The 24,031-nt window shown below is 63.0% G+C and overlaps 1 protein-coding gene across 2 annotated transcripts in view; it reads left to right on the top strand.

Moving 5' to 3' along the window:
- The window catches only part of PIEZO1 (piezo type mechanosensitive ion channel component 1), a 64,404-nt gene that overhangs the window by 22,493 nt on the left and 17,880 nt on the right, over window positions 1-24,031 (top strand). For both annotated transcript variants that reach the window (XM_036012394.1, XM_036012393.1), the window contains exons 2-16: window positions 8,463-8,558; window positions 14,955-15,077; window positions 16,024-16,066; window positions 16,181-16,322; window positions 19,446-19,614; window positions 19,763-19,976; window positions 20,082-20,253; window positions 20,370-20,459; window positions 20,541-20,634; window positions 21,318-21,418; window positions 21,955-22,215; window positions 22,809-22,920; window positions 23,013-23,191; window positions 23,271-23,419; window positions 23,535-23,717. In XM_036012394.1, coding sequence (XP_035868287.1) covers window positions 8,463-8,558; window positions 14,955-15,077; window positions 16,024-16,066; window positions 16,181-16,322; window positions 19,446-19,614; window positions 19,763-19,976; window positions 20,082-20,253; window positions 20,370-20,459; window positions 20,541-20,634; window positions 21,318-21,418; window positions 21,955-22,215; window positions 22,809-22,920; window positions 23,013-23,191; window positions 23,271-23,419; window positions 23,535-23,717 — 2,128 coding nt within the window. The remainder of the gene's footprint in view (window positions 1-8,462; window positions 8,559-14,954; window positions 15,078-16,023; window positions 16,067-16,180; window positions 16,323-19,445; window positions 19,615-19,762; window positions 19,977-20,081; window positions 20,254-20,369; window positions 20,460-20,540; window positions 20,635-21,317; window positions 21,419-21,954; window positions 22,216-22,808; window positions 22,921-23,012; window positions 23,192-23,270; window positions 23,420-23,534; window positions 23,718-24,031) is intronic.

The raw sequence follows: 24,031 nt of genomic DNA, 5'->3' as shown, positions 1-24,031 counted from the left end.
GCTGTCCACTGGGCTCCTGGGGAGGTGGCCAGCCCCTCCTATCACCCATGTTGTCTCTTTTTCCCTTGCACCGTCCTCTGTCAGCAACTCCCCTTGCCCCTGCCCCCCCTCTGAACAGGCGGTTCACCAGCAGCCGGGACTGACTGTGGCCGCAGGTGCTTTCCCAGCCTACGGAGACCGAGTGGGGCCTGTGGTGGGTACTGTGGCCCCCTAGGCCCCGGGCACTCATCGTGGCCTCACAGAGCTAGAGCAGGCTTGGGGGGTGGGGGGGGCGGCCATCCTCCGCTTGTCCTGTATGGGCCAGGTGAGCCATAAAACCAAGTGCCCCAGACACCATACACATTAACCTAGACACGGTGCTAATTAAACCCGAACCACGGCGCCCAGGCTTTGTGGCCCAGCTCCAAGTAGATAACACAGGGTCCCTTGGCTGCTGAGGGCCCTTCCCTCTGCCCTGACTGCCCCACCCCCCCGCCACGGGGCTCCTTCACCCTCATCCTCTGTCGGCTCCGGGCAGACAGAACCCTTTTCTGCCGCGGGCCACACCAGGAAGGTCTGAGTTTTTAGAGCTTTGTAAACTGTGAAGCGCCATGGAAACCACCCCTCTTCGTGCTCAGTTGCGCACCGTGCTCTGAAGAGGGGTGTGCCTTTGATGCTGCCCTTGTTTCTCCCGACGCCCCTTGTCCTGTGGGGCTGGGATGGGCAGGGAGGTGGGAATGCCACACAGGGTCCCACCCCAGTGACTGTCCAGCCAGCTGTGGGAGTTAAGGCCCCAAGAATGCCGGTGTGTGGCCCATCTGCAGTTGCCATGGGGACAGAGAAGGCAAGGACCCTCATGAATGTAGGCTTGGGTGGGCATGTGCTGCAAAGTGGGTCACCGAGGGTAAGGAGCGGGATTGGAAGGGCGAGGGCTGAGGGGGTGGGTGTCTCAGCAGACCGGCCAGCTTTGCTGGGCTGTGGGCACAGAGGGTAGGTGGGGGGTCTGGGCGGGCCAGGCCCCCTTGGCTCCCCTGCCCACCCTCCACAGTCTGCGTGCTCTTGAAGAGTCCCTTCAAGCCCCGAGTTCTGAGATGCCAGGCCCCCCTGCTCATGCTGACCCTGACCGCCCTTCTTGTCCTGAAGGGTGAGGGATACCCGACCGCCCACGGGGCCGTAGGCTGACCTCACCCGCTCTCTTCTTCCAGAAAGGTGGGGTTGCCCTAAGTTCTGGGTCACCTTTTGGTCTGGGCCCAGTTTTTGTACCTTGCCTGGGGACATGGCAGGTGTGACTGCCTGGGTGCTGTGAGGGCAACTGTGAGAGTATAAGGCCCAGCTCCCTGGGCAGCTCCAGGGGAGGGCAGGGGACAGCCAGTCACTGCCCAGTGTCCCCTCTGCCACATCTGTCTTCCCTCTTTCTCTTCTCCTTGCCCTGCCTGCCTGTTGGCAGAAACTAGCTGGGAAGTGTTTATGGGTCTCTCCTCCCAGCCAAATAAGGCAGAAGGAGGGAACTCAGGAGATGCAGCAAGCCTGGGGGAGGGGCTGGGCACCAGGACCCTCACCCCCAGCAGCTTGCTCTGGCTCCTGACCACTGTCATCTTCTTTCTGGGCGACCCTAGCCTCCCATCTTGGGTCTGCTTGGCCTCTGAAGAGCCTTCGCCTGGTTTGGTGGTAGAAGGAAGGCTTGCAAGGTGCCGTGCCTAGTCAGGAGGTCCTGGGTCCAGTCCTCTGCTGCTACCACAGCCCTCTGGAGCCGCAGTGACTCATGTCCCCCATCCTCTGGCCCCTTCTGTGAGAGGAGAGGCTGGGCTGTGCAACCCCACCCTCTGTGGTACATTTCCCCAGTTCCTCTCCTGCCCCCTACCCCCTCCGTCCACTTGCTAACAACCCCAGTGAGGCATGAGAATGTTCTCCTTGTAAAACGGAAAACCTCACAGGTACAGCCAAGGACCCTGCTGCACAGTGTGAACACTGACATCAGCTTGGCGCTGATCTTTCTGGGCCTCTTTTGTCTTTAATCCTCACACAAGGATTTCTCTATTGATTTTTAGAGAGAGGAAGGGAGGGCAGGGGGAGATAGAGGGAGAAAAGGGAGACTCATCGTTTGATTGCCTCCCGAAAGTGCCCTGACCAGGAATGGAACCTGCAACCTTTGGAGTGTGGGATGACGCTCCAACCAGCTGAGCCACCGGCCAGAGCGCTGGGCCTTTTCTAGTCCGCATGCACCAGCCACCGTTTGGGTTTCCGGGTCAGTCTCACACAGGCAGAGTAGCAGTTGCACAGAGGAGTGTCTGTGGCTCGGCGTCTGGCGGCGCCTCAGCAGCGGGCCTGCGTCAGTTCCCCCGACTGCACGCCAGGCCCTCTCTGCTGCAGCCCTGAGCGGAGAAGGCTATGATTCCACTTAACAGCTGAGGGACTGAGGCACAGAGAGGCCCCGCCTCCTGCAGAGCTGGGCAGAACCACCAGAGCACAGACGCCAGCCCTGTTTCAAGATGAGGAAGCCACGGCCCAGAGGAAGGCTGTGATGTGTTCTGGTCCCTGGCATGGCTGTGTGCCACTAAGCCCCCTCCTTACAGAACCTCCTCCTGACTACTTAACCCTTGGCCGTGGGCCCTTTTCTCTTGACCCAGAGGGCCGGCCCAGGCCCTTGGTGCCCCACTCCCACAGGAGCACGGTGGGAAGTGGGAGCCGAGGAAGCGGCTGGGTGATGGGCAGCAGCCCTTGGATCCTCCCTCTGCCCCCCTCGACTCCCTCCCTCCCTGTGCCATGGCCCTGCTGCCTCTGGAGGGCCTGGTTGTCCCCCTAGCCAGGTGGGAGGGTGGGCAGCTGTGCCCTGGTCCTGGTTTCCTATGCTGGGCCTGCTGACCAGGTCCCCTGCTCACCAGCTGCCCCCTGCTAGTCCTGGACCAACCCTCCTTACCGGTCTGTGGGCCAGTTTGGCAGCCACTGCACCCTGGCCTGGGGATGACCCTTGTCCCAGTCCTTCTGCACTCGGGCCACAGAGACCCACACCATTTCCAGGGCAGTGTCAGCCCCAGTCCCTGGGTCTCTCTCAGTTTCCTCACCTGCAAACTCCAAGTAACAGTAGTGCTCCCCACAGGTGTGTGGGGACCGTGACCGCGAGGGCCATGGCGTGTGTGTCTGCCCCTCGCCCAGGCCTCGCCGCCGTCCCCTGGAACATTGGCAGCTCCGGCCATCATTTCCGGGGCCACTGCCCCCCCCCCCCCGGGGGGGACTGCAGGACAGGGCTGCTGCTGTGCTCAGGCTGCTGGGTCTGTGTCCTGGAGCCTCCCTGCACATGGCACTAAAAATGCCCCCCCTCAGAGCGTCAATGGGAAGACCCCATGAGCAGCCTGGGTGAGGTGCCCGCCCACCCTGCCGGAGCCCTCGAGGCTGTGTGGCTCCTCCACTTCTCAGATGTGGAAACCGAGGTTCAGAGGAGGGTGGCCCTGCTCAAGCTTGGGTAGGACTGGGCGGGGGGATTCCAGTGGGTTTCCAGGCCCGGCAGTCTCTTCCACTGAGGCATAGGCCCCAGACTCTGGGGGGCTGTCCCAGGAGCTACTCGTGGTCTGGGGTCTCGGATGTCCATGTCCCCCCGGCAGCCTCCATTCTTCCTTCTGGCCGTGGCTGTGGCTGCACAGCCCTCTGCATAGAACGTCCTTCCTGGCTGAGCGGTCCGGGATAGTTGTGACTTTCCCTAGCCCTGCCCCACTTCCCCTCCCTGCCTGGCACCAGCTGAGACCAGGGGGCCATCTGTCCCCTCTCTAGGCCTCAGCTTCCTCATCTACTGGACAAGTATTTGCCTGCTGGATGGAGGTCTGGGAGGGTTGAGCTTGTGCTCATGGGGGTAAAGGGGCCCTTTCCTGCCCAGGGTGGCTTTCTCTCTCCTCCCACCTCTATCCTATTGTTTCTGGCTCAGGAAAAGGCATATTTTCCCATGAGGTCACCATCCTGGCCGCTGGCAGCTCCTGAAGGGGAGGTGGGGAGCTGTCTGGGCAGGACAGGCCCTGTCCCCACTTCTCTGATGTCTCTGGCCCCCACCCCCTCCCCAGCCGAGTTCTTCTTTCTCTGTTGGAGCCTGGGGCTGGGGCTGACAGAGTCCTGCAGCCTTCCCTGAGCCTTAGCCTGACTTCAAGGTTGGAAAGCAATGCCACCCTCCTCCGAGCAGCCTGCTCTGATGTCCTAGGCCTCCTTGATAGGCGCAGCCACGCTGAAGCCAGATTCCTGGCCCTTAGACCAGTGACCCTCAGTGGACGGACACAGAGTGTCGTGAAAACCCTGGCTGTGGAGCCCAGGCCTGGCCACACCACCGCCACCGAGGCCCTCCCTGAGAGCAGCTGTTTCCTCGTCTGAACAATAGGGGAGTTTATAGAGAGTTGGCCAAGGTTCTGCTATTGAGGCCAGTTTTGCCTCTGCTCCCCGTGCTGGCCCGAGGTCACTCTTGCTCTGCTGGCTGGCCTCTTGCCCTGTCCGCAGGCCCTAATGTGGGGGAAGGGCAACAGGATGGGAACACAAGCCAGCGCCTGCTCTTCGCCCGCTCCCCTGCCTGCTCTGCAGGCTGGGGCCAGCGGCCAGCTTTCGCAGCTCACATCCCACAGACCAGTGTCTGGGGCTGTCCGGGAGCCCCTTGCCCGCCCAGGGCTAGCTTCCTGGCAGTGGCTGATGGCAGAAGATGGAGTCAGGGAGGCCAGCCAGCCAGGGCTGGCCTCTGTCACAGCCTCTCTTTGGGCCGACCTGGCATGCTCTGGTGAGGCAGCAGGGCTTGGGCAGGCTGCGCTCCAAGACATCCCGGGGGGGCCCTTGGAGGGCCAGAGCCGGTTTCCCTCATCTGTGTGGGTGGAGACCCTCACCTCCCAGAGCAGCACCGCCCTTGGTCTGACTGGGCAACGTGCTCCCAGAGCGCTGACGGTGACTTCCGAGGCCGGTTCAGCTCTGTGGGGAATGAATGAGTGAAAGAATGAATGATTCTGCTGGGGCATTGCTACCCACACCGAGGCAGGCCCAGTGCTAGGCCCAGGTGGAGTCGGGGGTGGGGGCAGCAGCCCTGGCACCCTGCGTCGGGCTGCCAGGGCTGCCAGGGCTGCCGGGCCCCGTGCAGTCTGCTCACAGTGCTTTCCACACACTCCCCTCTGACCCTGCTCGCTCGGACTCGTCATCTCCATCTCCCGCTTTTGGCAGACATCGCTTCTCAGAGATTCTTTTCCTCCGGCTTGGCCTGGGGGCGGGGAGGAGGGCGGCCTGCCCAGGGCTGCGCTGGCAGCAGAGGCCGGGCTTGGGCCAGCCGCTGCCCCAAGCAGGGCTTCTGAAGTCCTTCCCTGATTTCAGGGGCTATTTGTTTAATTGTGGTGAAACACCCATAACATAAAATGTACCATCTCAACCCTTTGTGGGGGTGCGGTTCAGTGGCGTTAAGTGTGTTCTCAGTATCGCGCCGCCATCAGCACGTCCACCACAGCACTTCGCCATCGCCCTAAACTGAAGCCGCAGCCATCTCTACAACCCCGCCCCAGCCTTAGGGTCTCTTACTCGGCCAGGCCGGGAGACCGCAGGAGCCCTCTGGAGGCAGGGACCTGTCCCTCCTCCTCAGGAGCTGCGCCTCTGCCTCCAGGGGCTCCCCTGGTGCCCGCTTCCCTCCAGGTGCCCTGTCACTGGCTCTGACTGCCACCCTCGGTGCGTGTGTGCCTGCTCGGTATCTGGTGCCCCTGGCAGATCAGAGCGTGAGTGCCGCAGGGCAGGGGCCTGCAGAGCAGGTCCTCAGGGGAGAGTTACTCGGGTGGGGAGGTGGGTAGGTGGAGGAAAGATTAGATAGATGGTGGGCGGATGGCTGGAGGTAGGTGGGTGGATAGGTGGGTGGCTGGGTGGGTGCCCCCTGGCTGGGGAAGCTCTCCCCAGGCCGGCACAGACCCCCGGGGACAGGGTGGGAGCCGGCACTGCGGTGGGGGTGGCAGGGCCCGGGCCTGCAGAGTGCAGCACTGGGAGCGGAGACTCTAGAAGCCTCTTCTGTAAGTGCCCTTCCTTGCTGCCTCTGGGGCCAGAGCAGATTGATTTTTTTAAAATGAAAATGTATAATTATTGAAAAACTTTAGCTTTAGCATCGCACTGATCACTGTAGCTAGCGTGAGTAATGGAAGGAGGTGGCATCTTAACTTCAGGGGCAGCCCCCCAGGGAGCGGGATGTGCGGCAGTGTCCAGGAAAGCGGGCGGGTCACCAGAGCTTGAGACAGCAGCGCCGGCCGCGAGGTTCCTCTGGGTCCCCATGTTTCTGGGGTGAGAGAAGAGGCTCAGTCGAGCCGTCGGCAGAAAGGAGCAAAACCCAGCAGGCATCTCAGCCCTGCACTGGGCACCTCACACGTGTGGTCCAGTTGAACCTCCCGATGACCCTTTGGGCAGGGGGTTCTCTCCCCACTGCACAGAGGCAGCCGCGGCCCTGAAGAGCCAGCCAGCCGACCACAGGGCAGCTGGGCGGGGACGAGGGATGGCCTGGGTGTGCAGGCTACGGCTCTGTCTCCGACTCAGCCTCTCTGCTGAGGGAGCTTGGGCTCCTCTCGCCACCGTCCCCTCTCACTTCCTGTGAAACGCCTGAGTGCCCAGTTTGGGCGAGAGACTCGGTCCTGCGGGCTCTGGTGAAGGTGGGGGTCGAGGAGGGAGGGGTGCAAGCCAGGCTGTGCTCCCTCTGAAAGGTGTCCTGGGGGCCCCAAACCCGGCAAGGACTGGGGGCAAGCAGAAGTGTGGTGCCGCCGCCAGCAGCCAGGGCCCTGGGCGTGGGGGTGCATGTTGGCAGGCGGGCTGCTGGGATTTCAGCAGTCTGAGGTCTTCGAGGAGTTCCTCCTTTGTCCCCGCCTCTGGGGTGGGGCAGCTACAGCCTCGTCCTAACTGCAGGGGCCTCAAGAACCAAGCTTTCTAGCGCAGGAGGGGAAGCCTCCATTGCCAGCTTGTTCTGCCGCCTCTGCAGAGGCACGGCCCTCGGCGTGGTTCAGACGCTCCTGCCTCCGGAGCCCCCAGGAAGGCCCCTGTGATCGGGGCAGCTGGAGACCATGGGGCAGGCAGGGCCTGGGCCACACCCCCAGGGAGCCCCCCTGTGCTTGGAACGTGAGGGTGGGGTGCAGAGGCCTCTCCCTAGAGGCCTGTTATTCTGGTCGATTCGGCTCCTGGGGGAGATGACCTGGCCCCAGCTTATTTTTAGTACACTGCACCTGGCCCTGTCGCCTCCCCGGGTGGGAAGGAGAGGGGTCAGGTTCCCCTGCTCAGTCATAGACATCTGGGCTGTCAAGGAGGACACAGGTTCATGGAGGGTACTGGCGCCTGCCAAGTTCTGTGCTGTCCTCCTGGTCTGGGGCGGGGGGTGGGGCTGGGCCTGCTCGCTGTCAGTGGCAGTGGGGGAGCAGAGCGGCCCGAGGGACCAGCAACCCTGGTGGCCTCACCAATGGTGCCCATGTCTGCTGGCCCCCGTGGGCAGTGTGCAGCACCTCTCGGGCACCCCAGGAAAGGCTGAGTGGGCCCCAGTTCCTGTGATGAGACCTGCTTCAAACATGCAGCATCTCCCCCTTATCTCCTGGTAACTCTCGATTCCTGGGGGGCCAAGGAGGTTCCCCCAGCCACCTGCTGCACTTTGTCAAGATAGCGTGAGGGTGAGACTCAGCAAGGTGCCCATGGGGTGGACAGACACGTTGTCAGGTTAACAAGAGGAAAGGCAGGAACCAGCCGATGGTACAGAGGCAGAGGCAGGAGTCGGCCCAACGCTCCGCGCTGGGCAGTTCCCTCGTGTGACGCGTCACATGCTGGGGAAGGCACAGCCGCTGAGACTGGTCCAGCCGTAGGGGCAGGGCCGCTGCAGAGGCGGCTCCCTGCCTCTGGGGAGGGTGGGGGACAGTCCCCATGGCTGTACACACGTGAAGGCTCAGAGAGCTGGACCCCAAAATTCAGTTGTGCTGTAGGTTAATTAAAAATATAAAAATTTTAAAAGGAGAAAAAGCCAGTTAGGAAGATCAGTTGCCACCTCCATGCTTGCCCACAGGAGGACGGGCCGGGCTCTGTGGCGTGTGCCTGAGATGCACTGGCATCACCAGAGCCTCACGTTTCTGTTGGGAACAGTCCCTAACATGCAACGCTGGTGAGCAGACTGAGGAGGACCGAGTGATGGAGTGCGTGTGCTGAGTGGTGGGGCGTGTCACGTGTTGTCCACACACACAGTGTGGCACGGACATGCTCTGAGTGACAGGTGGTATGTGGCACGTTGTCCCGACACAGGGTGACAGTGTGTGAGTGCCAGGTGACAGGTGACGCGCCCTGCACTGGACGGGGCGGTCTGTCCGTACAGGGAGGTGAGCAGCCTCGCAGGGCGACGGGCACAGCACAGAGGGGGCCGATGTTATGGGGTGGTGTCGGGGAGTAGTGTTCAGGGGCTTCGTCCAGGGGATGGTGTGGGGGGTGGGGCACGGGCCGGCCGGCCCCTGCGAGCACCGTGCTAACCACCGTCTCCCCTGCAGCCTGCCTGGTCCGCTCCAATGCGCTCTCGCTGGTCTACCTGCTGTTCCTGCTGCTGCTGCCCTGGTTCCCGGGCCCCTCCTGGCACAGCATCCGAGGTGAGCGCCGCAGGGGCCCTGCCCGAGGGAGGGGGCTCGGGGCTCAGAGCTCTTCGTCTGTCTGTCGTGTGCACCCAGCCCAGGCACCTGGGGGAGGGAGCTGTTGGGTGCTCCTCAGAAACCCTGGGCAGCACAGGACTTCCTCTGTGGTTTTACAGCTGTGGGTAAAGGCTGAATGGTCCCAAGTCTCATTTTCGTCACAGACCCCTGCTAACTTCAGAATCTCTTTTCTGACTGTGTCACAGGGACCTGCTGAAGGGAATGGAGTGGGGGCACTGGGTGGATTCCCCTAACCCTGAGGTGCCCCTGATAGGGAGGCTCCGGCCCAGGGCTGGGGGCTGGCCAGTCTTCCCACCGGCTCCTTCGCCCACTCCTGACCGTCCGTCCACACATCTCCTCTGCCCTGGGAGGCTGCAACCAACCCTTTAGTCTGGCCACTGCACTGGCTCTCCCTGCCCAGTCACTGCCAGCTCCCTCTGTGCTCACTGGGCGCTCTGTAGGGCCTCGCGCACCTGATGGGGAGCTCTAGGTCCTGCGCCTCTGGGGCGGGCACAGTCTCAGTCCTCTGTGCCCCCCACACAGACAGATGCAGGAGAGCCTGCCAGGGAGCTGTGCCCACCCCCAGGGGTTAGACAGGGAAGCCCACAGCATGGACCCACCCCAGGCGGGCAGTGACAGGCAGGCTCTTGCCCCATTTCAGGATCTGGGTCAGAGAGGGACAGGGTAAGTGTGGGCACCCTGCTCCCCACACAGCACACCCCCGTGGCAGGGCACCTGCACACGGGATGCCAAGTTGCAGCCGGGTGACGTGGGACAGGCGGCAGGAGGAGCCCCACCCCTTCATTTGGGGGCTCCTGCACCCCACTCTCTGGGCACTTCAGTGTCCATTTTGTGCCAGCTTTTCAGCCAGGGCATGTGCTCTGGGGCCCGTCCCCGAAGGTTGTTGCCCTGAGTCCCTGGGCAGAAGGACTCTTAGGTTTCAGAGGGTGAGAGAGGCACCCAGGCTTGAAAGAGGGTCCCAGGGGGGCAGGGCATCTGCAGCAGGAGCCCCGCTGCCTGTCAGAGGCGTCGAAGTCTGGCTCCGGCCGTGAAGGGAGCCAGGCACTGCCCTCAGAGGCACTGGCTGCTGCAGACTGGCTGTTTGGAGACCTTGGGGCCTCCGACAACTGTGGCTGCTGAAACCCTAGCTGCACTGAGGGGGTGGGGTCCAGCACCGCCTCCCGGGGCTAAAACCCAGGCCCTCGGGGCTGGCTCTTCCTGAGGCTCCAGGGAGAATCCGCTTCCTTCTCTTTTCCAGTTTCTTGGCCCTCGCCTCCTCTCTCCAGCATCCAGGCCAGCAATGGCCGCCCAAGTGTCACCCCCATCACCCTGAGTCTGACCCTCCTGCCCCTCTCCCCCCTTTAGGCCCCTGTGAGTACATTGAGCTCATCCAGGGACTGAAGATCAGCCTGTTTTAAGGTCAGCTGGTTGGCAATCTGGTTCCCCTTCACTGTGTAAGGAAACGTATTCATGGATCCAGGCGCTGGAGTGTGGATGCCCTGTGGGGAAGCAAGCTGCTTCCCAGAGCGGGATAGGTCACCCCCTTTCTAGCCTGCCACACTGGCTCTAACTGCCCCACAGGCTGCCTCCCTGCTCAGGGTGTTTGCAGAGAGCACTGCTCTTAGAACACGGGGCTAGTTCAGGTGCAGAAAGGGGAGGAGGCCCCAGCACAGGCACAGTGCTGGGTGCCGCTGGGGACCAGCCAGACCCTCCCAGGCTGACTCAGCTGTTTGCCCAAGGCTCCTGGCTCAGGCCGCTGCCCACCCCCCCCAAGGGAGGGTCTGCTGGGCAGAGTCTGCCACCCATGTCGTCCTCTTCTTCTCCCTGTGGAGCCCGTTCTGTTTGTTCCCAGGCTCTTGGCTAGAAGCTGCTTGTCCTGTAAACATTTCAGCAAATATTTCATGCCCTTTACATGATTGGAAACACTCTCCTTTTGTTGGCAGTGGAGGGAGCTCGGGCCCCTGCCAGAGCCATGGCCGGAGGGTCTGAAGGGGGTGGGGGTTAGGACACCACGGGAGAGGCACTGGGCAGACTTCCCTCCTGGCCTCTGTCTGTCCATCTGCCGGCTCAGAGGCCCTTTGGGGACAGGGAGGCTGCGGTTTTTCCGGGCGGGAAAGAGGAAAGCGGGCGGCCTGCCCATGCCTGAGCGCCTGGCCACGGGTCACGAGTGGTACAGCGTGGGGCCTTGGCTCCGGCACCTGGATGAAGGTCTGATGCTCCCTGGGGGGCCCCTGTGGGCACTCCCCTCTGGCCCCATCCCCACGTGTGCCCTGGGGGCGGAGCCCCCTGTGCGGGAAGGGGAGGACTCCAGAGGTGTCCTCCTCCGTGTCTCCTCAGGGAAGTTCCAGTTCCTTCATTGGTCACTAGGAGCCGCCAGGCGGGGGCTCATTGGTGGGCGTGGGCCCCGGGCTCATGAAGGTCAGGGCAGGGCAGGGGCTTCCAGGAGACTGCTGGGTCAGCTCCCGGCGACCAGATGAGCATTTAGGGACACAAGGAGGCCCGTTCCTGCCTTAGAATGAAACCCACTGCATGCTGCCCTGCCCTGTGGGCACCTGGGCTTTACCTTAACTCGGGCGCTCCTGTGAAGGGCCTGGCAGGCAAGGCCCTGTCCAGTCCACACATCAGAGCAGCGCATGTGAGCACCGCTAATGTCTGCGGGGGGATGGGACAGGGCCCCTGTGTGTTATTCCCGTCATCCTCGCCCAGACGGCACACCTTGTGATCTCCTGCCTGTGAGTAGACGATGCCCCCACCGCCCTCAGGTCTCAGCAGACCAGGCGGTGCACCCCCCACAGGGCCTCATGGCTCAGACTGTGGTTTGCCCCCTGCCCTCCACTCTCCGGGCCCTCCTCAGTGAGATGCAGCCTCGGACAACTAGAGGACGCCCCTTCTCAGAGCACTTCCTGGAGCACCCCTGTGCCATCCTGGGGGATCCCCAGACATAACCCACCTGGCCTGCTCGGCCTTTGCCTGGATTGTGTGTATGTGTGGGGGGCCTCATCACTTCCCAGGAGCTTAGCCCTGGGGTTGGCACCACATCTGCAAGGGGCCAGGCTGCCCCAGAAGAGGGCAGTGTGAGCGGGGCCTTCACGGACAAGCAGGAGGCCGGGGGTCGGTGAACTGGGGCTGGGGGTGCGCAGCAGGAATCAAGGCCCTGCTGAGGGCAGGGACACCTGGAGCCTTTGCAGACAGAGCGGCCACCCTCAGGGGTGGCCCACCTTCGAGGGGCTCAGACCCAGGGCCCCCACTCTAGGTCAGATAGATGCTCTTTTGCAAACCCCCTCTCTGGGAGGAACCCCCATCGCTGTGCTTTTGGGACCCTCAGTCTTCCAGCCCCTCTTCCTGTTTCTCTGGAGTTTCCCTCCTGGGCATGAAGCCCCTGCATGGAAGCCCCAGCACCCCCAGGATGGGCCATTTCTATGCTGTGGACAGAGGGTCCCTGCCCATGCAGGCCTTGCATGGCAAGTGAGTGCCACTAAGGCCCCCAGGGGAGAGGGCAGGCAGCACCTCCCAGCAACTGTAAAGGATGGGCCGGTGCCCTCCTCCCTACTGCCCTCCACTCCCCCCTCTGCCCACCATGGTAGCCGTTCGTTCTTCCAGTAGGTCGTCCGCACTGAACCTCAGAGTCCCTGTAGGGACCTCTTTCCAGCACCTCTAATGGGCCCCAGCTGTGCCCCTTCTGCCTCCTGAGCAGGCGCAGGAATCTCCCACCTGCCTAGCACCTGCTCACCCAGCCCAGAGTCATCCTCTGGGTGGGCCCATCCCTGCGGCCAGCCACCCAGGTGTGAGTTCCCGAGCCCAGGGGACTGGCTGCTCCCCACTCAGTTGGGCTCCGGCAGGCAAGAGAGCAACTCGGCGTTGGTAAGTGATGTGTTGAGTGCCAGGCCAGCACCTCCCCTGACCCCCTTCTTCCTGGAGGCGAGGCCAGCATTGGAGGTGGAGGAGCTGACCAAGTGAGGGGGCAGGGGCTCAGCAGGGCCTGGAGGTGCAGGAATTCGAAATGCCGCCAGGCTCCCAAGGAGGCATCAGGAGCTTAGGGCTGGGGGCAGGGGTTAGAAACGGACGTTTGGGCTTCTGGCAGGTAGATGTGGGTCCATAGCCAACCCCCAAGAAGAGGGCCAGGTTGGAGTGCCTGCCTCGGCCTCTGTCTGTCCCCACAGGTCAGTGGTGCCTCTCGGACCCTGTCTGCTTCTACCAGCCAGAAAGGAGGATAAAGCTGCACAGCCAGGGCCCCGGCCCTTTGGCTGGGTGCTGGCACGGGGTCCGGGACACGGCAGCCAGCCGAGAAGTGAACCGGGAAGGGGAGGGGAAGACAGTGGGAAGTGCTGGGTTCTGACACGCCTGCAGATGGAGCCCAGGGTGCCGGACAGGAGGGCTTTGGGGAGTGGGCCTTAGGCCTGGGCATCCCTCCCTGACCTACAGGAGCCTGCCTGTCTTTACAGCGCCATCACGGTCAGCCTCAGGTCTTTGTGTCTCGGGAGCAGGGGGAGTCCCTGGAATAGGACAGGGGTGGCCTGGGCAGGTGCCCTCCCACCACATCACCCATGGGGACTTCCAGGATCTGCAGGGGAGAAGCCCTGTAGGTGAGCCAGGCAGAGGGGAGGCTGAGAGGTGGTGTGGGGTGAGGGTGGGGGGAACCTTTGCCTTTGAACCCTGTGGCTCCTGTGGGCTCCTGGGAGGTGGAGCAGGCTGGCTCCTGGCAGGTTCTCTCCCCCAGGAACCCTGCCTAGCACCCCACTGGCAGCCCAGCTCCGTCCGTCCTCCTATGGGGGGGCCTGCGGCCTCTCCCTCCTCTTGGCCTGGGGCTCTGAGCACAGGGGCCAGCCAGGGCCCAGGGCCAGACTCTCCCATTCATTTTCCATTCCTCCTTCTTGCCAGCGGGCTGTTTCTTCCACCAGCTCCACCCTGCTCTCCCTCTTGCTCACCCCTCTCACCCCTGCCCCTGGAAGTCAGAGGCTGTGATCGAAGGGCCGGAATGTCAGGGCTAGGAGGGGCGTGCAAATGACTGAGGCACGGGGTCCTGCCGGGTGCCTCCCTGGGCTGCCTGAAGGAGCCCCCCACCCTCTCTGAGTGTGGCTTCCCGTGGTGAAATCAGATGAGACAGCAGGTGGACGACGAAGGATTTGGCCTTTACCGTGGGTGTTCACATGTCCCTCCAGAAGTGTCACCTGCTGGGCCAGCCCTGGGGGAGGGAAGATGGGCCAATTCTGAGTCTATTCAACAAGTGGCGACTGTGCTGAAAGATAGTGAACGGAACAGACATGGGCCCCGAGCCTGCCGGTCTGGGCAGGAGAAAAAGAGCTGGTGCGATACTGGCCCCAACTGCCCCGTGCTCCAGGAAGTCAGAAGAGGGGCCAGCTGCTCTGCACGTTGTCATTAGCAAATCAGCCTGCCAGCAGAGGTGAGGGCCTGGGGGCTCCTGCCAAAAGGCCAGGGGCTGGAGGAGGAAGCTGCAGCAGCTGGTTCCTAAACCCGGGACTCAGAGCTCAGAGTGCGGCAGTAAGAACCATGTGGGGGTCTCTGGCCCTGGTCCTGCACGGACCGGGGGCTGCCCACCCACCCACAGGGTGGAGGCGGCCCCAGGACTTCCCGAGCCCTGCTCCCTAGGGGGCAGGGGGCAGCCCTGGTTATGAAGGCCACGTCCCTCCCGCCAGGTGTGAGGAGCTGCGAGGGCGCTTGTCCAGGACTGCCCCTACCTGTGCTCACGGGCCCGTGGCCGGCTCGGCTCTCAGCCCCCCGCCCCCGCCAGCAGAACAGGCACTGTGGCTCGTTCTGCACACATGGGAAGCGTTCAGCTCCTTGGCGGCCCTCAGGAAGGCAGGGCTCTCCCACTGTTCCCGAAGAGCCAGGATCCCAGTCCCGTGCCCTCTCTCACCCCCCAGCCCTGGCGAGTGTTCTCAGTCCACACCACAAGGCGAAGCAGTGCTCTGCGGCCAAGGCAGAGCAGGGTGACTCGGACGCTCCCTGGACCCGTGAACAGACCTGAAGGTGCCTCCCCAAGTGTGGAGGGCCTCTCCTGTCTGTGCTGGCTCCTGCCCCCGATGCTCCGCCCCCTTGTCCTCCCTCCCCAGGCAGCCGACGGGCTGGTGTGCTGTGCTCTGCTGAGTCCCTGCTTTGCGACTGTGGTCCTGTCCCCTCAGATCTGTCTGTAAATCGGGACGCACGATAGTGCCCGCCCATGGGGCTGCCATGAGCGGTCAGTGGGCGGGGGCGGAGCACTGCGTGAGACTCGCTGCTGACAGCCCCCCGGGACCCCACGCACATGCTCACTGTGTGTCCAGGGCTGCTTGATGGGGCCTGGCTCAGGGCTAGTGACCAGGGCTGCGTGCTGGCCTCACCCCTCCCCTCTGCCCACAGGTCACACTGGCCGCCTCCTCCGAGCCTTGCTGGCCATCAGCCTCCTCTTCCTGGCAGCCCACCTCACCTTCCAGATATGCCTACACACCGTGCCTGGCCTGGACCAGCTTCTGGGGTCAAACTGTGAGTTACTGAGGGAGGGAGAAGGGGTACCTAGGGGCAGCAGGCCTGGGGGAGAGCTAGCGGCTAACTGCAGGGGAGAGGTGAGAGAGAGCCACCGCAGCCCTGCAAGAACCTCAGGTCTCCCGAGGAGGTTGGCTCCTCTGTCCCACCCGGGCTTTGCCCAATAGGGGCCACCGAGTGCCTGTCCATGATTTTCATCCAGCTGAGACGGCCCGAGCAAAGTGCTGCCCGTGGGGCTGTACTGAGCACCCACGGGGCACTCACCCCAGAGCCCAGAGTCCCACTCCGGGGCGCCCCTGGCCTTCTCAGGCCCCTGTCCACCTGTCGGCATCTCCCTCCTGTGCCTGCTGGGGCTTGGAGACCCCGCCCCACCGCCCTTCACCCTTTCACCCCTAGCCGGTCCCTCCGCAGGCACCAACCCTCAGACTCCATCGACGCCAGTGCCCCAGTGCCCCAGTCTGCAGGTGAGGGGGCCTTAGGCTCCCAACCCTCCCACCTGGGGAGGGTCTCCCACCTTCAGGTCCTCACACCCAGCCGCATGGGTGGGCAGGGTGCTGCACCTGTCTTCCCGTTTCATTCTGCAGTTCAGGCACTGGAGGGAAGTCAGGGCCTCGAAGGTGTGCTGGCCCTGGTGGCTCTGGAAGCAGGCCTCCGACTCCAGCCCCTTAGGCGCAGCCGGCTTCTCCAGATGGGTCTGAGTGCCCAGCCTGGCCTCCCAGCCACTCGGGCCCTGCCGGACAGAACTGAAGGGCCTTAGATGCACCTGGCTTTCCTGGCCGGGCCTCAGTTTCCCTATCAGTCAAGACAGTGTTTTTGAGCACCTCTGAGACCAGCCATGGGTGTTCTAGAGACCAGGCATTCTGTGACCCTGGGGCTGCAAGGGCCTCCTGGTGGCAGGAGGGGGCGGCCCACCCACCTGATCCAGCCCCCACATATCTCTCCGCAGGCAGCCACTGGGAGAACCTATCCCAACACATAGGGGTCACGAGGTAAGAACCCCCGACCCCCCACTGGGATTTCCCAGGCCCAAGGGGAGGGTCCACACCCTCCCTGCTGGCACCCGCCCCCCTGGGCTGACCAATGGACTCCCCTGCCCTTCACAGGCTGGACCTGAGGGACATCCCCAATGCCGTGCGTCTGGTGGCCCCCGACCTGGGCATCCTGGTGGTCTCTGCTGTGTGCCTCGGCCTCTGTCGGCGCCTCACACGGGGAGCCCGGCGGGGCCAGCGCTGCTCCCAGGAGCCGGTGAGCTGTGGTGGGCTGGGCGCACGCGTGTGGGGGAGGGGCTTTCCGGAGCTGAAACCCGGACTGTTGAGGATTACTTTTCTTTTTTATCTTTTATAACAAATGTGGGCTTTTCCTTGTAAAAGTCAGTGTGTGCTAATTGTGAAAAGACAGGGTCCCAGAGGGGCGAGAAGAGGCCCGTCCCGTGGGAGCGGAGCACTAGCAACGTGGTGAGAGTCTGGCAGGGCTCCCTGGAGGCGGGCGCGTGTGGGGAACCCAGGCGGCGTCTGCGCCCTTAGAGACCGTCCTCAAGGGGATTCTTGGTGGCCACAGAGCAGGGGAGAGGCATCGGTGCTGCAGGGCGGTCTGTGCCAACCATCCGGGAGCCTAGGGACTGACAGACGGAGGGACTGACAGACACAGGGGCGGATGTCTGAGAAACCCCTCCCACGACGGCATCAGTGGGCTTGTGGGCAAGGTGGGGGCTGCATAGGTCCAGGCCAGTAAGGCCCTAAATCAGACACTGTCCTTGGAAGGCGCTGCCTTGGGTGAGGGGTCTTCCCTGGGCCGGGGGTGAGCGTGGGGCCCTTGGCCTCCTCAGTTGAAGGCTCAGTGCACGTCTGTCGTGCTCGAGGGCTGCAGTCCAGAGCCTGCCTGGGCCCTGCATCCCGCAGGGCCTGGTCTCCAGGGCTGGGCAAGATCTGTGACCTTGCAGGGGTCCTGGCACAAGAACCTCCTGGGGGCCTCAGTCTTCTCCCCAACCCCGGCCCAGCATCCCTATGTCCTATGGCCAAGGCTCACGGGGCATGCGGGCCTCAGCCCACAGAAGAATCCATAGAGGGAAGGGGACTTCCCAGAGCAGGTCAGGGCGACCTGGCCTGAGGCCAACCCAGCCTGCCGTCCCACCATTGCTGCCCCATCCCACAGGTCAAGGCTGACACTAACATTTTAGGGGGGAAGTAGGGACCTGGAGGTTGAGTGGTTTTTCCAGGCCTCTGTGGGGGTTGATCCAGGGCAGGAACTACCCTCCGCCTGCCCTTGGGGCCCCCTCCCAACTGCATTGGCCTCTCCTTCCCCACAGGGGCACGTGGGCACCAGCAGGCGCCTGGGCCAGGACTGCCTCTGGTTTCCTCATTAGCAGAGCCCGAGCTTCCTGGAACAACTTTGCTAGGAAGGGGCTGGACTCTTCCAGAAATCTGTGGGTGGGCAGGAGGGGTGAGCCCCTCACTACATGCTGCCCATCACGGCTGGACTCTGGTCTGCCAGACAACCGGGACAGGTTACCTTCACCCAGGTGTCCTCGGTGGCATAGAGCCTGTGCCCCCTGCTGACCGAGGGGCGGCAGGTGTGGACAGGCCTCGAAGCAGGGCGGTGGGGGCACTCTTCACATGTGCCCAGTGTGAGAGCCCAGATCTAGGAGCAGCCCATGCACATACACGGTGCCCGTGCCACATGCATGCGCATACCCTGACTGTCCCACCCAGCTGTGTGCATGTGCTGAGGGGACAAGATGGGCCATGGGAAGGGTGAGGAGACGAATGGCCATTTCTGCCCAGCTTCCTGGGAGGGCCTTTGGGAGCTGAGTCAGGGGCTGGGCCATGCCGGGCCAGGCTGGACACCACGGGCGGCCACCAAGCACCTGCCTTTCCACCCAGCAGCTGCCTGTGTCTTTCATTCCTAGATATGCTCATTTTTCATGGGCCTTCTCAGAAGCTTTCCCAGGGCTGGGGCCAGGTTGGGGCGGGGGGTGAGCTCAGGCCAGGCTGACCCACCTTCCAGCAGCCGTCTCCCCCTTCCCAGTGGGCTGGGGCCTCCCACTCCTTGCATTCCGGGGTCTAGAGGGAACCCTGGTTATGAGTTCCAACCTCAGGGCCCTGGGTCCTGACCCCCAAGGTCCTAGGTGTCCTGTAGTCCTATTCCCCTGGCCTGTCCCCAGGCACAACTCAACCACACCTCCCTGGGGCCTCCCCACCCCTGCGCCCAGGCTCTGCGAGGACGAGACCTGTCTGGTTCATCTCCCCTGTCTGGTCCCCACTCACGTCTGATGGGTAGGAAACAGACTCAGAGAGGTTAGGTGACTTGCCCAAGGCTGCACAGATGCGAGATGGGACCTGGGATGGGACCCGGTCACCTCGTGCTGCCTCAGCGGCTGGGAAAGGCAAAGGCAGGGTGCCCGTTTTACAGATGGGGGCCTGGGGCACAGCCAGGGCATCTGACACACAGTCCGTGTTCTTTCTGCCTCGTGCTGGCGCCCCTGATGTCCAGGAAACAGCTCTGTTCTGGGAAACCTTGAGGCAGGGCCAGGGAAACAAGCCCTGTTGGACTTCCGTCCCCACCAGGGGCAGGACAGGCCTGGGAGGGCCATCCATTTCCTCCTGGCCAGGTGGCCACCTCCATCCACCCAAAGGGTTGGCCCCCAGAAGTGGCAGGGGGCACCAGGAGACCCTAGCCCCGCCCCCGCCCCTAGTGACCACCGCTCTCGGAGGTCATATATGGGCAGTGGAGAGGGAGCAGGGTGCAAACTGCTGTGTAATTTGGTGTCTCCTCCGAGCCTCCGCTTCTTTACTTGAAAGGAACTTGCTGCTTCGGCCTGTGGAACCAGGCATAATGGTGTAAAGATGCTCTGTGAACTGCAAAGTGAAACATGCATGTGTGTGTGTGCACCACCTTCCCTTCTTCCTAAAAATCCCCGTCAGTCTGCGGCCACATCACCCTGAACCTGCCCGATCTCATCTGATGCGGTCCCTGCTGAGGCCCACTCAGGAACCAAACTGAGCAGGGCCAGGGGCTTGGAGGATTCACACAGGAATCTGTGGGGACTGCCTGTCCTTGAGGGCCCCTGGAATAGATGGGGAGATAAAGGAGAGGCCCTTGAGGGGTTCTAGAATAGTCCACAGTCAGCCTGCACGTGTGGGTCACCGTGAGTACGAGGGCTGGGCCGACCGCCTCCAGGAAGGCCTGCGGGGCCGTGTACTTCAGTGAGGTGGTGGCGGGAGAGCAGAGACAGGGGCCTTGGGCCAGAAGGGCCGCACCGGTCTACGCTGGGGCTGGCAGCACCTCGCCCTCAGAGGGGCAGCCCCCCTTACTCCCCAGTAGCTTAGGTGCCATGCCCCTGACCTCCATTCTTCTCTGTGACCTTGGCAGGACGATGACGACAAGGAAGTGGACACCAGCTCCCCGGCAGCGCTGCAGGGAGCCCCTGCACTGGCCCCCAAGCGGAGGTTGAGGTTGGCCACCCGGTTCCGGATCACGGCTCACTGGCTGCTGGTGGCCGCTGGGCGGACCTTGGCCTTAGTGCTGCTGGCGCTGGCAGGTACCCCCTGGGGAGGGAGTGGGGAGCCCAGCACTGCATGTCACACCACGAGGGGCCTTGGCACCTGCCAAGCTCCCCGCTGAACAATGAGACGAGGTCACACAGCCCTGGCTAGGCATGACCCGCGCACCTCCGTCTGGTTCCGCAGGCATCGCCCACCCCTCGGCCTTCTCCAGCGTCTACTTCCTGTTCTTCCTGGGCATCTGCACCTGGTGGGCCTGCCACTTTCCCATCAGCTCCCTGGGCTTCAGTACACTCTGTGTCATACTGAGCTGCTTCGGTGCCGGCCATCTCATCTGCCTCTACTGCTACCAGATGCCCTTCATTCAGGACAAGCTCCCACCTGCTGGCATCTGGGCCAGGTGAGGACATGCCTGAACAGGTCCCGTTCCGTCCCCTCCTCCTGGCCCTGCCCCCCTGGCCCCTCCTCCCCAGCCAGAGGTCAGTGCCATGCCTTCTCTGGGCAGGGTTTTCGGATTCAAGGACTTCGTGGTCCACACAAACTGCTCCAGTTCCAACTCGCTGGTCCTCAACACCAGCCACGACTGGCCTGTGTACGTGAGCCCCGGCATCCTGCTGCTCCTGTACTACACTGTGACCTCGCTCCTGAAGCTCCGAGCACACCGCCCCCCGGACCAGGTGGGCGCCCAGGGCCAGCAGCCCACCTCCGTCTTCAGATCTTTGGACACCCCTCCTCCTTCAGGCCTCAGCTCTTGGGCAGAGTGGGGAACTGAGCTCTGCTCTGGTCTCTGCAGACAAAAGTGGCAGTTGGTGACGTCAAGGAGCGGGAGGTGGAGCTGATGGAGGTGGACCAGTGGCCCCAGGGCCAGGCCGGGGCTGCCCAGGTGAGGAGAACCGGCTGAGTGGTGGGGCTGCACCCCCCTGCCCAAGGGCTTGGCTCACCGAGTCTTGGCTCACCTCTTCAGGGCTTGACGCCCACACCCATGGGACCTGACCCTGAGGCTGACAACTGCATCGTGCACGACCTGACCAGCCATAGCCCTGTCCAGCAACGCCCTTGTGAGTACCAAGCTCCCGGGGCAGCAGCCTAGGGACACCTCCTTTCGTTCATGCTGGTGCTGCCCCCTAGTGGTCATTGTATTGTGTCGCCGTGTTGGCTTCTTCCGCTGTGCTGGTCTGAATCCATGCAGCGGACCTTCAGTGGGTGGGGGTACCCCAGGTCTCTCATCCTCTCCCCACCTGCCTTCCTGTTCCCGGAGGACTTGACTGCTCTGCCTTGTGCTGGCCCAGAGGCCTGGGGTGGCTGTCATCCAGGCAGATGCCAGCTGGGGAGGACTGGGACATTTTCTGGGTGCTCTTTCTTTGTCCTAAGCCTCGATTTCTATTTTGTGAATTGCCCCTGCATGAAGCGGCAGCTGTCGCTGGCCTCAGGGCCTGGCGCCCTGGGGACTTGCATGCCCACAGAACTAGAAGGCAGTCAGGGCCACCTCATCCATCCTGTTCCTTCAGAGCCTTGGAAACTAAGGCCTGAAGAGGGTCAAGGACTGCCCAGGGTCACGTGACAGCTGGGGGCAGGGTCATATAGGCGCCCACCAGGTGCCAACTGCGGAGCGGCTCCCTCCTCCCATGGGGCTGCCGCTCCAGCATCCCAGCCTCATTATAGGGCAAAGTCAACTGCAGGCAAGGGGCTCTGGCCTGTTGATGTGGGAGCTTCCGAGGTGACCCCTGCCCCCACCCTGTAGTGTGCTCCAGGCTGGCTGAGCCAAGAGAGACGTCTGTACTGCATGGCCTGGGCCACATTGTCATGAACCAGAGCTACGTGTGCGCCCTCATCGCCATGATGGTAAGGAGCGGCCAGCCTCGGGGGCCCCTCCCGCGGGCTCCCTAACACGCAGCGAGAGGCGGATGGTGGTCCGTGTTTCCCAGCCTGATGCTTCCTCACCAGAAAGGGGTGGAGCTGTGTCCTGCTGGGCCATAGGCAACCCTGGCCAGCCCATAGCTGCGTGTGTGAGCATGAGTGTGTGAATGTGTGTATGTATGAATGTACAAGAGCACATATGTATGTAAATGGGTGTGGTGTGTGCGTGCATGCGTACTTATAAGCATGTGTGTATAAGTATGTGCATGTGCATGTATAAGTGCATTTGTGAGTGACTGTGTGTGTGTGTGTGTGTGTGGCCATGTGTATGGTTATGTGTTTATGTGTGTGATGTGGGGGGTCTTGTGTCCTGTGCCACTGTGCCCCAGGCTGATGGGGCACGTTTGCCTTCCTGTCTGAGCACCTCCCTGGGGGCCCAGCCCCCTTGACACCCTGGGGGAGCAGGTTGGGACTGGGCCAGGCGGACTGCGCAGCCATGCCCACCAGCCCCTGCCGTCCAGGTGTGGAGCATCACCTACCACAGCTGGCTGACCTTTGTGCTGCTGCTCTGGGCCTGCCTCATCTGGACTGTGCGCAGCCGCCACCAGCTGGCCATGCTCTGCTCGCCCTTCATCCTGCTCTACGGGCTGGCACTGTGCAGCCTGCGCTACGTGTGGGCCATGGACCTGCGTTCTGAGCTGCCCACCACCCTGGGTCCTGTCAGACTGCGCCAGCTGGGCCTGGAGCACACCCGCTACCCCTGCCTGGACCTGGGTGCCATGGTGAGTGCCCCTCATGCCAGGGCAGCTGTGAGCATGTGCTGGTGCCTTGGGTTTCCACGTGAGGGCCTGTGATGGTGCCATTCTGTTTATGGCCAGCTCTCAGCTGAGTGGGAGTCTAGGAGGGCAGGCCCTTGTCTGGTGGTTGCCACGGGGTCCCTAGTGAACAGCCCAGAGTGGCTGCTCGAGTGCATGGGTGCTGACCTTGTGTTTCAGGGGATGCTGCCCCCGTCTGCCTTGCACAGATTCCGTCAGCATTGCACACTGCCCCTGGGTCTCGGGGGTCTCACTGTGCCATGTGTTTAAGGCCATACAAGCATGAGTGTGCACATGTGGGAGCACATGTGTGGACCTCTGCATATATAGGCATGAATGCATGCAGATGTATGAGCCTAGTGTGCAAACGGGTGTACTTATATGAGAATTTGTGTGCCGGTGTGTATGTGCCAGGGGGAGCTTGTCCCTGCAGGGGGCCTGGCTGACCGCCTCCCTGCCGAGTGTCTCTCCCACACCCATATCTTCTTTGGCGGGGCCCTGCCTCTGGGAGGGGTGCCAGGCCACCTGCCCCTCAGTGACACAGCCCCGTCCCACCCCAGCTGCTGTATACGCTGACCTTCTGGCTCCTGCTGCGCCAGTTTGTCAAGGAGAAGCTGCTGAAGGGGAAAAAGGCCAACTCTGAGCTGATGGAGATTACCGTGGCTGACACAGGTGAGTCGGTGGGGCAGCTGGGCCAGCTCCCTCCTTCCTGGCCCTTAAGGCACACCCCCGACCCTCTACCCGTTCCCTGGCCTGGCCCCCAGAGCACACGCGGACTTGGACGCTGCTCCAGAGCCTGGAGAAGCTGGTCACGGGACTCTCCGCCAAGTACTGGATCTACGTGTGCGCCGGCATGTTCATCGTGGTCAGCTTCGCAGGCCGCCTCGTGGTCTATAAGATTGTCTACATGTTCCTCTTCCTGCTCTGCCTCACCCTCTTCCAGGTAGTACTTGGGGGTGGGCAGGGGGTCCCTCAGGCGGCCGGCCTGACCGCCGAGGGGCCTCACACCACTTGTCCTTCAGGTCTACTACAGCCTGTGGAGGAAGCTGCTCAAGGTGTTCTGGTGGCTGGTGGTGGCCTACACCATGCTGGTGCTCATCGCCGTCTACACCTTCCAGTTCCAGGACTTCCCCATGTACTGGCGGAACCTGACGGGCTTCACTGACGAGCAGTGAGTCACGGGCGGGTGGGCGAGGCCCTGGTGTGGGCACCTCCCCTCCTCCGGCCAAGGCTTCGTGTTGGGGGCCCTCCGGGGTCAGGCGGTACTGACGGTGCCCCCTCCCCAGGCTGGAGGACCTGGGCCTGGAGCAGTTCAGCGTGTCCGAGCTCTTCTCCAGCATCTTCATTCCCGGCTTCTTCCTGCTCGCCTGCATCCTGCAGCTGCACTACTTCCACCGGCCCTTCATGCAGCTCACCGACCTGGAGCACATCCCCCTGCCCTCCGCCCGCCGCCCGCGCTGGGTCCACAGGTGCGCCCGCCCCTGCCTCTGAGGTTGTGTGGGCTCTGGTCTTGGCTGGTGGGGGGTGGGGGTGGGGGCGTTTGTGGATTGTCCCCACCTTGAACCGCCACAGAGAGGGGCCTCGTCTGGGAGGGGAGAGGAGGCTGGTGGGATTCGGATGGCAGAACCCAGGGCAGGGGAAAGGCCTTGGCCATCGTCTTCCAATGCTGAGGAGCCTCGGGTCGGGGGTGTTTTCTCTGACCCAAGGGTGTCTCTGCAGTGGGATGTCAGCTGGGTGGCGTGCTCCTACCTAGCGGCTACAGTGCCAATGACACAGGTCACCC

This window comes from Phyllostomus discolor, chromosome 12 (assembly GCF_004126475.2).
Source record: "Phyllostomus discolor isolate MPI-MPIP mPhyDis1 chromosome 12, mPhyDis1.pri.v3, whole genome shotgun sequence".
NCBI lineage: Eukaryota > Metazoa > Chordata > Mammalia > Chiroptera > Phyllostomidae > Phyllostomus > Phyllostomus discolor.
Note: the sequence above shows the minus strand (reverse complement) of the source record. Positions and strands in the feature narration are given on the sequence as shown.